Source organism: Strix uralensis, chromosome 4 (genome assembly GCF_047716275.1).
Source record: "Strix uralensis isolate ZFMK-TIS-50842 chromosome 4, bStrUra1, whole genome shotgun sequence".
Taxonomy (NCBI): domain Eukaryota; kingdom Metazoa; phylum Chordata; class Aves; order Strigiformes; family Strigidae; genus Strix; species Strix uralensis.
Genome location: NC_133975.1, coordinates 126,100,743 through 126,113,453, shown reverse-complemented (window position 1 = coordinate 126,113,453; position 12,711 = coordinate 126,100,743). Strand labels below are relative to the sequence as shown.

At 42.7% G+C, this 12,711-nt stretch overlaps 1 protein-coding gene across 3 annotated transcripts in view; it reads right to left on the bottom strand.

The window, feature by feature from the left end:
- Window positions 1-8,481: 8,481 nt before the first annotated feature.
- BRF1 (BRF1 general transcription factor IIIB subunit) overlaps window positions 8,482-12,711 on the bottom strand; it is a 181,262-nt gene continuing 177,032 nt past the window's right edge. For all 3 annotated transcript variants that reach the window (XM_074869047.1, XM_074869049.1, XM_074869050.1), the window contains one exon: window positions 8,482-12,256. In XM_074869047.1, coding sequence (XP_074725148.1) covers window positions 12,219-12,256 — 38 coding nt within the window. In that variant the 3' untranslated portion in view covers window positions 8,482-12,218. The remainder of the gene's footprint in view (window positions 12,257-12,711) is intronic.

Genomic DNA, 12,711 nt, shown 5'->3' with positions numbered 1-12,711 from the left:
GTATGAGGGCAGCTGGCACTGGGCCCTAATGATCTCCTGCCTTCCCATCTCCACCCTTCAAGTCCCCATCCTCGGTGAAACACCAGGCACCTCCATGCTGGGATGCCCCATGATGGATGTCAGCACTGCAGATTACAGGCAGCTTTCAGGACCAGTAGCAGCAGGAGTTTCATCTCCATCTCCATATGACACTGTAACCCATGTGCTCTCTTGAGAAGAGACTCATTCCAAAACAGACTTTAGTTTTTGAGGATGGAGAAAATTCATGGTCACCGTGACTCTGGGTCAAAATTGCTCCAAAAGCAGTTAGAGCAGTCGCTTCTGAAGGGATCAGAGCAGCCTGGATTGTTCCTGAAGGGTTTCTGATGAGTCCAACCACATGAACACAGGCACCACAGCCGTGGTCCAGGGACAGGAGGAGATCCATAGCGTTAGGGATGTGGCTTAACTCAGCTCACATGAACTTCAGATTTCATTGATGGAGCCCAAATTAAACATGCACACACACACCAGGACATGACACAACTTTAGTAATAAAACTGCAGTGTGGGAAACACCAGGGAAAGAAGCTAGCAGCAGGAATTAATGTGTGGGACAAATAGGCCAGCTGCAATTTATTCTGCATGTGCTTCAGACGTTTTAAATTGTCTTCATTCCTCACAAAGTTTTTGTGATGCCTGTCGCATAAGCATGTTTTAAATGACAAATTTAGCTGCAATAAGCATTGCTTAGCAGCCTCACAAACACTCCCCCTGCCTATTGTGAAGTGGCAAATAAACAAATTATTAATCTAAGATATTTATGGTGCGACATTTTACAATGCCTAGTCAGCCTAGCTATATATTAAAATCTCTTTTGTTTTGTTTTGTGGCACATGATGGCTGGTTAATAGCAGAAGGGAGGCACTCAAGCCTCTTGCTCTTTAGAACAATTGGAACTTTAAAGAAAGGCTGAGAGAGGTGGGAATGGGATTTCCTCACCTCACTTCTGGTGCCTACAAGGCAGATACTCTGTCCCAACAACTCACCAGCAGCTACTATATATTCAGTGGAGAGAAACAGGGGGTCACCAAGCAAAGATGATGGCTTTAGATGAAGCAAAATGTTCCTAGAGGGTCTAGAGCACTACAGAGTAGGTGTCCATATGTTTTTACGTGGTCATGGGTGGCACTGCTACACCTCAGAGTGTGGAGTGGTGAATTCAGGAATTAGTGGGATAAATAGGCCACAGCAAAGGTGCATTGTCAAAACAGAGCAAGAATATAAGTGAGATCCTGTAGATTTTTTTGCATGACCATGGAGAGGTGGGTCCCAGAACAACCTGGCCTGGAAACCTGTCCAACCGCAATGACCTTTCTTCACCCACCTGAAATGACAGAGGCTTGTCTTCCTCCTTTGGCCCTTTGGCCACCACACAAGTCAACGTAGTAATTTGAGAGGAGTTGGGTACTGCAACCACTGCAATTACAAGCCTGGCAGAGCTGGCAGGAGTGGGCTGACTTTCATTCTACAGGAGTCACAACACTGCGGATGACAATTTGCTACTCATCAGTCCTGTGACCGTGAGAAGGGCATGTGCCAGGGCTGAAGAGATGTTCTCATCACACAGTGCATCTGCTGCTGGGGGCACAGATGCTTCTTGTCTGTCCCTGGCAAATGCAGGAATAGTTTTTCTCTTGGCAAGAGCCCTTTCTTTCAGGACAGGCCTCCACAGAAATACCCACCCATGCACAGAGAAACATGGCAAGGGTCTTTATTACCAAAGAGAAGCCCAGGAGCAAATGGAGATGGCTGTAGGGATACTGACAAAATGACAGTGGATGTACCCTATTTGCTACTTAATATTAGCATCACAAAGCAGGGGAGATGAAGAGCTGGTACTTCCCTTGATATAGAGGCATCTTTGCAACTGGGAACCTGAAGAGCAGTTCACCCCAACCTCATTCCCAAGCTCCTCCTGATCAGCGGGGCAGAGAAACACACTGCCATTAGAAGAAGGAACCTTCTTCATGTCCAGTCTTTGGAGCTCACAGGGCTTTTCAGAGCAACTGTTAGGGTCCTCGGGGCTCACAAGTAGAGAAACTCTGCTGAGTGTTAATGTCCCAGCAGTCTTTCTTGTTTTCCCTTCTATACATTGGTGAGGGCATTTTTAACAAGTCCATCAGTATAGAATCACAGAATCATAAAATGGTTTGGGTTGGAAGGGACCTTAAAGATCATCTAGTTCCAACCCCCCTGCCATGGGCAGGGACACCTTCCACTAGCCCAGGTTGCTCAAAGCCCCAACCTGGCCTTGAACACTGCCAGGGAGGGGGCAGCCACAGCTTCTCTGGGCAACCTATTCCAGTGCTTCACTAACCTCATAGTCAAGAACTTCTTCCTTACCTTCCTTATCTAACCTAAATCTACCCTCTTTCAGTTTAAAGCCATTACCCCTCATCCCATCCCTACACTCCCTGATAAAGAGACCTTCCCCATCTTTCCTGTAGCCCCCTTTAAGTACTGGAAGTCCACTATAAGGTCTCCTCAGAGCCTTCTCTTCTCCAGGCTGAACAACCCCAACTCTCTCAGCCTGTCCTCACAGGGGAGGTGCTCCAGCCCCCTGATCATCTCCGTGGCCACCTCTGGACCCGCTTGAGCAGGCCTGTGTCCTTTCTATGCTGGGGGCCCCAGAGCTGGACACAGCACTGCAGGTGGGGTCTCATGAGAGTGGAGTAGAGGGGGAGAATCCCCTCCCTCGACCTGCTGGCCACACCTCTCTTGATGCAGCCCAGGATGCGATTGGATTTCTGGGCTGCGAGCACGCATTGCTGGCTCATAGTCAGTTTTCCATCCACTCGTACCCCCAAGCCCTTCTCCTCAGGGCTGCTCTCAATCCACTCCTCGCCCAGCCTGTATTTGTGCTTGGGATTGTGCTGACCCATATGCAGGACCTTGCACTTGGCCTTGTTGAACTTCATGAGGCTCATGCACTGCTAGATACATTACAGCACATTATTTCTTGCTGGTGTGTAGGTGATCCAACACACTCTACCTGGAGAAAAAGGGGAAGGCTTTCCTTAATGACCTGTGTAGTGCATATAGCTGCAAGGCTTTTCCAAATCTGAAAAATGGCTTTTGAGATTAGATCAGCTAGATCTAGAAAAACTAGAAGGACAAAGGTCTCCAATAGTGCAAAAAGCTGACACAGAAGCTTGGCCAGGTATAACAGGGTCAGCAGTCCAGGGGAGGAACAAAGGGTTGGATAGACTGAGAAGGTAGCCAGGCAATTACTCATTTAGTAGGCATTTTTTATTGCTTTTGTGAAGCATGATTCATCTCTTAATATGTGCAGGGACAGTCAATCCTCTCACTGGGCAAATGAATCACTACATGCTCCCCACTCCCTGCTCCTATGAGGCCAAGACCCTGTACAGCCAAAACAAACCCTTGGAGGAAGCAGGTCTGGAAGTCAGCAACCGTTCACATAAAAAAAACACAAACAAGAACTCACATATTTAAAGGGACATAAACCCTCCTTGTCATGGATTGAGTGTTGCAGATGGGAGTATATTCATTATGAGACAGCTCGCACCCCTGAAGAATGTGGCATTGGTTGCTCAAAAGAGAAATACAAGCCTGGAAGAACCATCGAGGCCTTGAAAGGCTTTTATGAAAACAACCATGTTCCTACCTGCTTTCAGCACAAGCATCTTATACCTCAGGAAATTTAGTAAGGGTGGAAGAAGAAAGCTAGGACTTGCAAGGCTGTCCCACATAGACAGGGTCTCAGGGCTCTACCTTTTTCTTATCATCATGCTGCTGATGTTGATATCCAGAAAGAGACGTTCAGAAGAACTTGGCACACTGCTGCCCTGCCTGCAAGGGGGCTGCCTATAAACTTCCCAAAAAATCTCTTGACTGTGGGCAATGGAATGAGGCAAGTATACGAGAAATGTAATATTTCTCTTGAACTGCATCAAGTTAATGACATTTCCCTCTCCCTTTGCACCTCTGTAAATCACAGCATGACTGTGGAACTCAACGATGTTACGCTGATGTAAAACCACTCTCGGGAGGGAACCAGTCGGTGTAAATCATCCCCTTCTATTTCCTTGTGCATAATCTGGTGCCAAGCTCCGCCAAAAACAAGAAGAAAACATTCCCGAGATTTTTCCGAAGGCAATAGTCTGTCTAAGCACAACTTTAAATGTCTGCCATTAAAGTTTTCTTCATCTCATTAAAATGACTTGCAAAACCATCTGCTAGCTAATAAAGACTTTTTAAAGCTTTAATATTGTATTTTATAATGATATATACTAAGGGGAAAACAGGACATGTATTTAGAAAGACAGAATGGCAACAATCTGCTGTTCTTTCACAGAAAACCAATGATGTTCACTCCCATGACTAATTAAAGAGACTGAAGACTTCAGCCATTTGAACATTTCTTGTACAAATACCATAATTCCTAAATGCATCCACATTTTTATTCAGACTGCTCCCAGACACTGCAGCATTGCTGATATCACACTGTTTTCAAGTTTAAAAAGGCAGATTTCACTTTCATGTCTGACTCCATTCCATTTTGTTAGCTTTTTACACCTCAAATATTTATTACAGATTGCAGGGATTCCAGTGGGTAATTTTGCTTCCTCTAGATACATTTTCCCTTTTTGCTGGTAGACAAGGTAACCATGAGGTAGGACTTCCACCCAACTATAAGGGTGATTCTCTGGCACTGGACTGAGTCTCGCCTGAGATGTAGCCCCTTTCACACCAGTCTTATACCCACAAGCAGTGACAATACTTGGGGTCTATGCTGGGCAGCTTTACAAGGGTTGGCACTAGCCCTGTTGATAGAGACCTTTTGCTTACCAAGTGGCCAGGGGAGATGAGAAAGTCTACACTTGTATGCCTGCCAAGAACACTGGCCAAAAGTGTTTTAGAGGGCATTTTATGAATGCAGTGTGGCCAGCTCCTCTGAACCAACATAAAATATACAGGGAAGATGAACAAGATGAAAGATCCTTCATCTTATCACAGGCAGCAAAATCCACTCAGCCTCTTTCTCGTGGTGCCCAAAAGAAAACACAATGATTCACATCGCACTGATTTGCTGTTGGAGACCTCAGAGCTTAAGGTAGGTCCTCCTGATTTAATGCAGCATGCAGCAGTATCAAACAATTTCCCAGTGGCCTTGTGTAAGAGTTTGCTTGAGAACAGTGACTAGAGTTTTGAACCCATGTGCTTTAGCTATATTTTACTCTGTGTCAACCCATGAATCTTACTTCAATTGTGCTGGTATGTGTGTGGACTCTCCTTTAGTGAGCTCCCAGAGTATGGGCAGGAATCAAAGCAGATACAAGGATTTAGCCCATTTCCCTGACATGATGCTGCTCTGAAGAACCATTATTCAATTACAACAGATCCATGTCAGAGTAGTCTATGACCACCTAGAGAGAAAAAGTTTTGACAGCTGCAGCCATCCCCATGCAGAGTTGAAGAGGGATGCACTACGTGCTGCACAACACAGCTGTATCACCGCTGAAGTTCCCTTTTCTCATTTATTTTAAAATCAACAGAACAGGTAACTCCACGTTGCTGGTTAATTAGGCAAGGCAGTAAGTTGTGCTTGACAAATGGAGTAAGAAGTGGCTTTGGGCAACATACACAAACTGTTTTCACCTCAGAGTAACTTTCTCCCTTCCTTCTCTACTGCTACCACCTCTAGAGACTTTTGCTAATGGCACAGATCCTCCACTGATGTAAAAGAGCAAAGCTCTTACTGCCTGATGCGAAGTCGCAGGGACTGTACCAATTTACAGCAACTGTGACTATCTAGCATTGATATTTTCACATCACCTTCCTATTGTTTCCATTTTTTTCAGCTTGAGATCCCTCACTGACAACAGACATCTGCTTAGGGCACAGATCACACTCTTCGCATGGGACTTTGACTCAAAAATGTTTGCTCTGAAATCCGTATGTGCCCAACGGTATTTGATGGAGTTAGCACTTCTGCAAGAACAGCAAACTTAGGAGACCCTATCAAAAAGGAGGAGTCGGAGAACACTCGCCAGCTGTACCACAGCAAGGTGGTACACAAGGCCAGCCTGGGCTGTGCAGGCAGCAGTTTAGACTATTTTCTGTTACGGTTATAAAAAGGCAGAGTTGAGAAATGAGCATGTGGATTTTCTTTCCCCCAAAACCTCACAGATTCTTCTTCAGGAATGAGCAGCTCTGGGTGGGGGGCAGGAAACATCTGCAGCAAGCCAGAAACATGTCTGCCAGCCCATGGGTGGGGTACGCTGCTGGCCATTGACCCGCACAGGGGCAGCTGACATCTCAGGGTTGAGCTAGAAATCACACCTTGACCAGACAAGAGCAGAGGCATGTCAGAAACAGTGGCATGGCCAAAGACTTCAATTTTTAATGCAGCTGTGAGACCAGTTGGGTTTCCAAGGATGTGAATATTATCCTTGGTCCATTCCTATGCTCACTGCCTGTTGCATAGTCCAACACATATCACTGCAAAGAAATATTCCCTAATCTTTCTGGTTTTCTTAAAGCAGCTTGTTTTTCTCCTTAACATCAAACTACAGCCCTTAAAACCACTCTAAATAATTAATCTCCTTTGGTTTTACTCAGGTGAAACAAAGACACCTTGCCATCTCCCCTTTCTTACCTGGCTAGGTGTCCTACCTCTCAATATCCTCCAGTGGACTGCCCAGTCTACAAACGATGAAGATGGTGCAGGATATACCATGAAACAGGAGGAGTCTGGAATTCTTGTGTGGAAAACGGACAACACTGCCTCACCTCTGCTGCTGCCAAGATGCAACTTTCGTCTCTCTGAGTGTCTGTGTATAAATACCTTTTACCTTTCCCACATAAGAGCACTAAAGAAAAATCACCTGGTAAGCACAGTGTTGGTGCTGTTTCTTTTCATTGCTTTGTACAAATTCCTTTAATTTGCTGCTGTATTTTTCTGCTTTTGAAGAATTGAGAAACTGTACTAAGAGCACTAAGAGCAGTGAGAAAGCATTCTTGTTGCAATTTTGCAATAAAAATGGATAATACAATGACTGCCATGCCAGTGTCCAGTACAATGCCACTTACTGCCAACCCATAAAATAACAAATGTAAGATTCACACTAAAAGTCATAAAATCCTCTGCTCCTAGAGTCACATGGCAAGACAGGAATTTCATTTTGCATTTTTATGAAATGTATGCACCTCCCTCATTTCCATGAACAGTCCCATAAGAAAAAAAACAATTACGATGAAGGAGCTCACCAAATAAATTTGTTATGCTGCAAGTGATGAATTTTCACCCAGCCTCGTTTCTCATGTGCTTAACCCCTTTCACTAAAGAACCACCACTCACCAAGACCACTGCCAGGTATTAGGGCAGGCATAAGAAATACTGAATAATATGCTGTAACTTTTCTTACACATGAGACAGGAGCAGAAAATTACAACAGCCTCTTCTGCATTACAAAACGTGAACCTAAGAATGAGTGTGTTATGATCTACTGGTGACAAATGAAGCTAATACAAAGCTTTGCAGGATTTCAGTTTCAATAACATTACTTAACTTCTCAGACCCTTAAAGGAGGCATATTTGATGAACACAGCTGGGGGACAGAATGGTTTTGGTTATTAAAGCCTGGTGTGGTAGGGAGGTGAAAAATTACAGGATAAAGTCAATAACTGTACAGCTGAGGAAGAGCAGAGAATAGGAGGCCAAGGTGGCCAGTACTTTTTAACAGCTTAGATGCTATGAGTGAGAGAGCATCACTGATGGACATCACTGGAGAAGTTCCCAACTGCCAGTGGAAAGGGTTGGAACAGCTGAAAAGAAACTAAGATAAAAGCATCCAAATGTCAATGAGAACAGCAGTGCACCTACCTGAGAGTACGGGAACCCAGTCACATGCAGGAATGACACATACTTACTGCCTTATCAGAATTACTGTTAATCGTCCTACTATATGCTAAAAGTCTGCAGTAGACACTCCTGAGGATCCAGTAGTAGCTCCACTTCCAGAAAAAAATAAAAGGAGCAAATACCCATGTGCACCAAGAGTAGATGTGGATTTTGGCCTCCAAACTATGGCAACCAGATGTTGATAAAGTAACATGATTTTTAACTCAGCACGCAGCTTATTTATCAAGATACAACATTCAGAAACAAGCACTGGAACAGTTCCACTAAACACACACACTATATATTGTTCCCACAGACAGTTAATTATACAGCTTAGTGGAAAAACCTCATTAATGTTATCCACTTTACAGAAAGTATTTATATTTATCAGTGGAACAATATCTTGTAAAAAAACACTTGTCCGATTAGATGTGTCTTCCCTTTTAGAGACGAAATAAAGCTCTGAACTACAAATTTTGTCCACTACCAACCAATCATGCAGCAATCAAAAATGAACATTCATAAGAATGAAGACAGAATCAGAAATTAGGAGGGCAGCATCATAAAAGATGGGTTATGCAAGGGGTTTACTTTTTATTTACAGCAAATATATTACAGTAAAAAAGCTTAACATGGCTCATATTGTGGTTGTGTAAGGATGATACATATGCTTACATCAAACAGGTTTAATTTCCTTGGCACTAACTGAACCAAATGCTAGGATTCAACACAGAAATAAGAAACAGAACATTTATTAGGCAAACTCTACATTAACTGTACACATCTGCGACCGGAGTTTCAATGCAATCCAAAGAATATAAACAAGCCATCAGGATGGCAAGAACTTTTTCGACGAACATGTTTAAACCTCAAGACAAGGCTGCCTGGCACCATTTAAAAGTTGCTGTACTGAACACAGTGATTTTAAAGAAATGTCATAGATGATTAAGACACTGAAAATTCACTACAGTGAAAAATCCCGTTATTTTCCTTATTTCTTTCATTTTTTACTCCCACAACACAAGAGTGTTAAAAGGTTGCATGGCAGACAAGCTGGATGCAACAGCTGGAGGGTTTTCCCTGTCAAGCAAAGTGACTTGCAGCAAGAGACATGCTTTATGCCACAAAACCGATGATACACAGCTTGTGTGGGTTCAGATAAGAAGATCTAAGAACAACAAATGTTGAAGCCTTATAAGCTCTCTCCATTATAATCAGAATCCTGAGAAAAGCAGGGTCCAAATTACTCCAAGTGAATTTAGGCTCACTTACATACAACAAAATTGTCCAGATACATCAACAGTAGTAAACAGAGTTAATGCAGTGTTAATCTTTTTACATTTTAATGACTAGCTATAAAAACAGAAACTAGCATGTTATAATCTGTTTACATTTCCTGAGCTTAGTTAAATCAAGAAGGAATGAACATTATAAAAATCCCGGTAAGTCACCAATAAATTAAAAATGTACATAACCTCTATAGCTTAAGCCTTACAATGCTCAGAGTGAAGTCTGCCTATCCGATACCACGGCCTTTCCTTTAGGCCTCCTGCACAGAAACCATGCCATTAACTTCACCGGCAGTACTGAGATGCTATGGAATTGTAGGTCTTTTTTTTTTTTTTTTCTGCTCTCCAAGTGCCCTCCTAGCAGACTATGCGATAGCCTTTCCTAAACAAATCATAGGAGAGCATTCAAAAACTGCAATGCTCTACTTCCAGTGCAGGAGACAATGTTCTCAGAAACGCAATGTGCTACTGAAATTCAAATTTACTAGCAGCAGTTATTTGGGTGGACTCTCAGCTCCTGCACATAACATCACTACTTTGGCAGCAGGTTTAGTATCCTTTGGGGGAACAAACCAATGAAAATCTACACAGAAGACTGGAGGAAAGACCCTTAGCAATAAAGAACTCATCTTAGCGGTTTCTTTAAAAGCCAACATCTTGCATTTGAGAAAAGCACTCGACCTACATGAGTCATACACATGTTTATTTATGCATGTTTATTTCCTGCATAGAGAATAATGTGTACCTTGGAATAAAACCCAAGCTTTGAGAATATACTGAGAGTATGGGTATTTGTAATAGTGCTATCAGCAGATTAATTCAAACCCAAATGCTCAAACTCAATTGTCTCAAAGACTCGCAGAGCACGAAATTTGATAAAACAAACTACTTTTAAAAAAATTGTCTGCTTATAGCATGATTTTTATTTTACGGTGTAGAGAAAGAGAGGTAGAATGGTTTATCTCCTCAATATCATTTTCTGTGCAGTATTTATAAAGTATCAGAAAAAAACTATAGATTTTGGTGAAAACGCCAGCTTTCCCCCTAAGAATTATATGGAATCTCTTCTTTCCACTGAAGTGCTGCAAACTAAGTAACTGGAATGTGGTTCAGAAGAGCTCTTCTTCCCATTAGCCTCACTACATAATTTTTGTTACCAAGTTCTGCTTTTAAGAAGTCATTGCAGAAATACTCCTATACAGGACTCAAAAACACCTAGCAGATGCAACCTACCCAACAAACTACATTTACCAGCCAAATAATATCATGTCCGCTCCTAAAAAAAGCACTCGCTCTTGCTCTACTTACATGATCCCTCTTATTCATGCTACTGAGAGGGACAAAAGAGGCATGGAAGGCTACGACCCTTCCCCTCTTTGGTGACAACCACAGGTAAGAGCATCATTGTCACTCTGACTGGCAGGAGCTACAGGCAGCTTCTGTTCCTGCCACTATCCACCCTCTGCAGCGGGAGGATGGATGGTGCTTTAGTGATGAGCGCTCCTCAAAACTGGTAGGAAGGACAAGCTGACCAGGAGAGACAGCTTAGTAGAAACCACATTGGTAAGATAAATATCCATCTTTCCCTGGTGTAAGACAAGCCTGCAGTGCTACAGTTTTCATGATTGTCATTTAGACAAGGGAGAGAGATGAAAACATCTGGGGTCCTGCAGCTGCAGACATGACGAACGTGATCCAGAGTGCAGTGCGTTTCCCACTGAGCCGAGAGCCTCAGACCCAGCAGTGCCAGGGAAAGGCAGGCCAGAAGCAACAGGGTGGGATGTGGCAATGAGGGCTCCATCCCTGACCCCTGCTCTTACAGCATTGTGAGAGATGATGTATCTGGAAGAGAAGGACCTGCCTGTTGACATTTCAGGGAGCACAAGGCTGGAGCTCCAGCCTTATTCACATAGCAGCGACTGTTCAAGGGTGGGATTTGAGCCATGAAAGTCAGACTGCTGCATGTTGACCTTTAATTTACCCATAGAAAGTCAAATAAATTACATTAAATTAAATTCAGACAAAACAGATGCTAGCTTATTTATTACAAAGCTCAGCTTTCTCTTTCTTTCAACTTGTTTTAGAGACAGGCAGCTCCTGGGAGCAGACCTTCACTCTAACTCAGTCAGACAAGAGCAGCTCCATAGAGATGGCCAGAGTGACTCTCCTGCAGCAATACCAGCCACAACAAGACCTGACTGTCCCTAGGGATGCCCTGCAAAGGCACATGAGCACCATTGTCCCCTGCTTGCTCTCTACACTTCTTGCCTCACCCAGGTCTTCTCCCTCCTTCCACATAAACTGGTGTGGACTCACAGTGGAAGACAATATTTTGCTGCCAACATTGCCTTCTATTGTCCTATCTTTAAAGAAATCCATGAATTGATTAATATAAAGAAGTATTTACTTCATTTCAGAGAAACCAATACTGCCCTGCAAATATATAATTTGTCATTAATTTTTGATAGGCTTGGGTAAGGAAGCTTGTGTACAATAACAGGGTCACGTTTACAATACAGGTTGGAAATGGTTTTTTTCTTTCGGTTGTAGCACTATGAGACAACTAATGCTACTGTACTCAAATAATCAACAGGCACACTTCTCCTTTTTACCTGTCCTCCTATCTGTCCTTCAATCTGCTCCCTTGCAACAGCATGCCTAAAAGCAGAGCTACACAATTAAGAGATGCTTTGCTTTCAGCCACACATGCTTTATACACAGTCTATTTTGTCTCTTTTTCTTTTGTTCTCTGGAAACATTACTCCCATTAATCTCAACTTCAAACTATGATCCACCAAAATAAAAAATTTCAAGTACAAACCCAAACATTATTGCTGGGTTATGGGTCAATGTAAACTGACCAGAGTCAATGCCACCCTAAAATTCACTTTACAAAAGTAAGGATTGTTCGATTACATTTGCTGACCATAGACAGCTTCTTTCACTATTCATACAGTTTGAAGACTGAAGATTTGCTGGGAACAAGACACAGTCCATGTCCTCTGGAAATGAATGGAACTAATAGCCATCATCATCATCCATATCACAGCCATAATCTGAAACACACAAAGACAAAGGTATATAAAAATGTAAATATTCCAGGTAGATAGAAGATACAATAAAAGTATTACTACTTTCGGGTTGTTTTCCTGCTGTGTAACTAGATGGTAAGTTTTGCCTTAAGTAAGCATTTTAAAAAAACCAGGTATTTTCTTAGTGCTAAACAAAAAGTTCTTGCATGTACTTTCCTTAATGAAATAAAATTATTTGTAAGCATGTATGTGTAAATATATCTTCTCACTTGTCACTGGACCCCCATTTAGGAATACTTGGCACATGGATATGTGAAATACTTGTTTTAATTTAGAGGTTAAGGTGATCAAGCCTGATTGTCACAAGTAATTTGGAACATGGTGTCTGATAAGCAGCAGCATACATTTACAAGTAGGCACAGTTCTCACTAGACATAGCCACCAAGAAAAAAGCTGGCTTGTTTATATTATTCATGGAT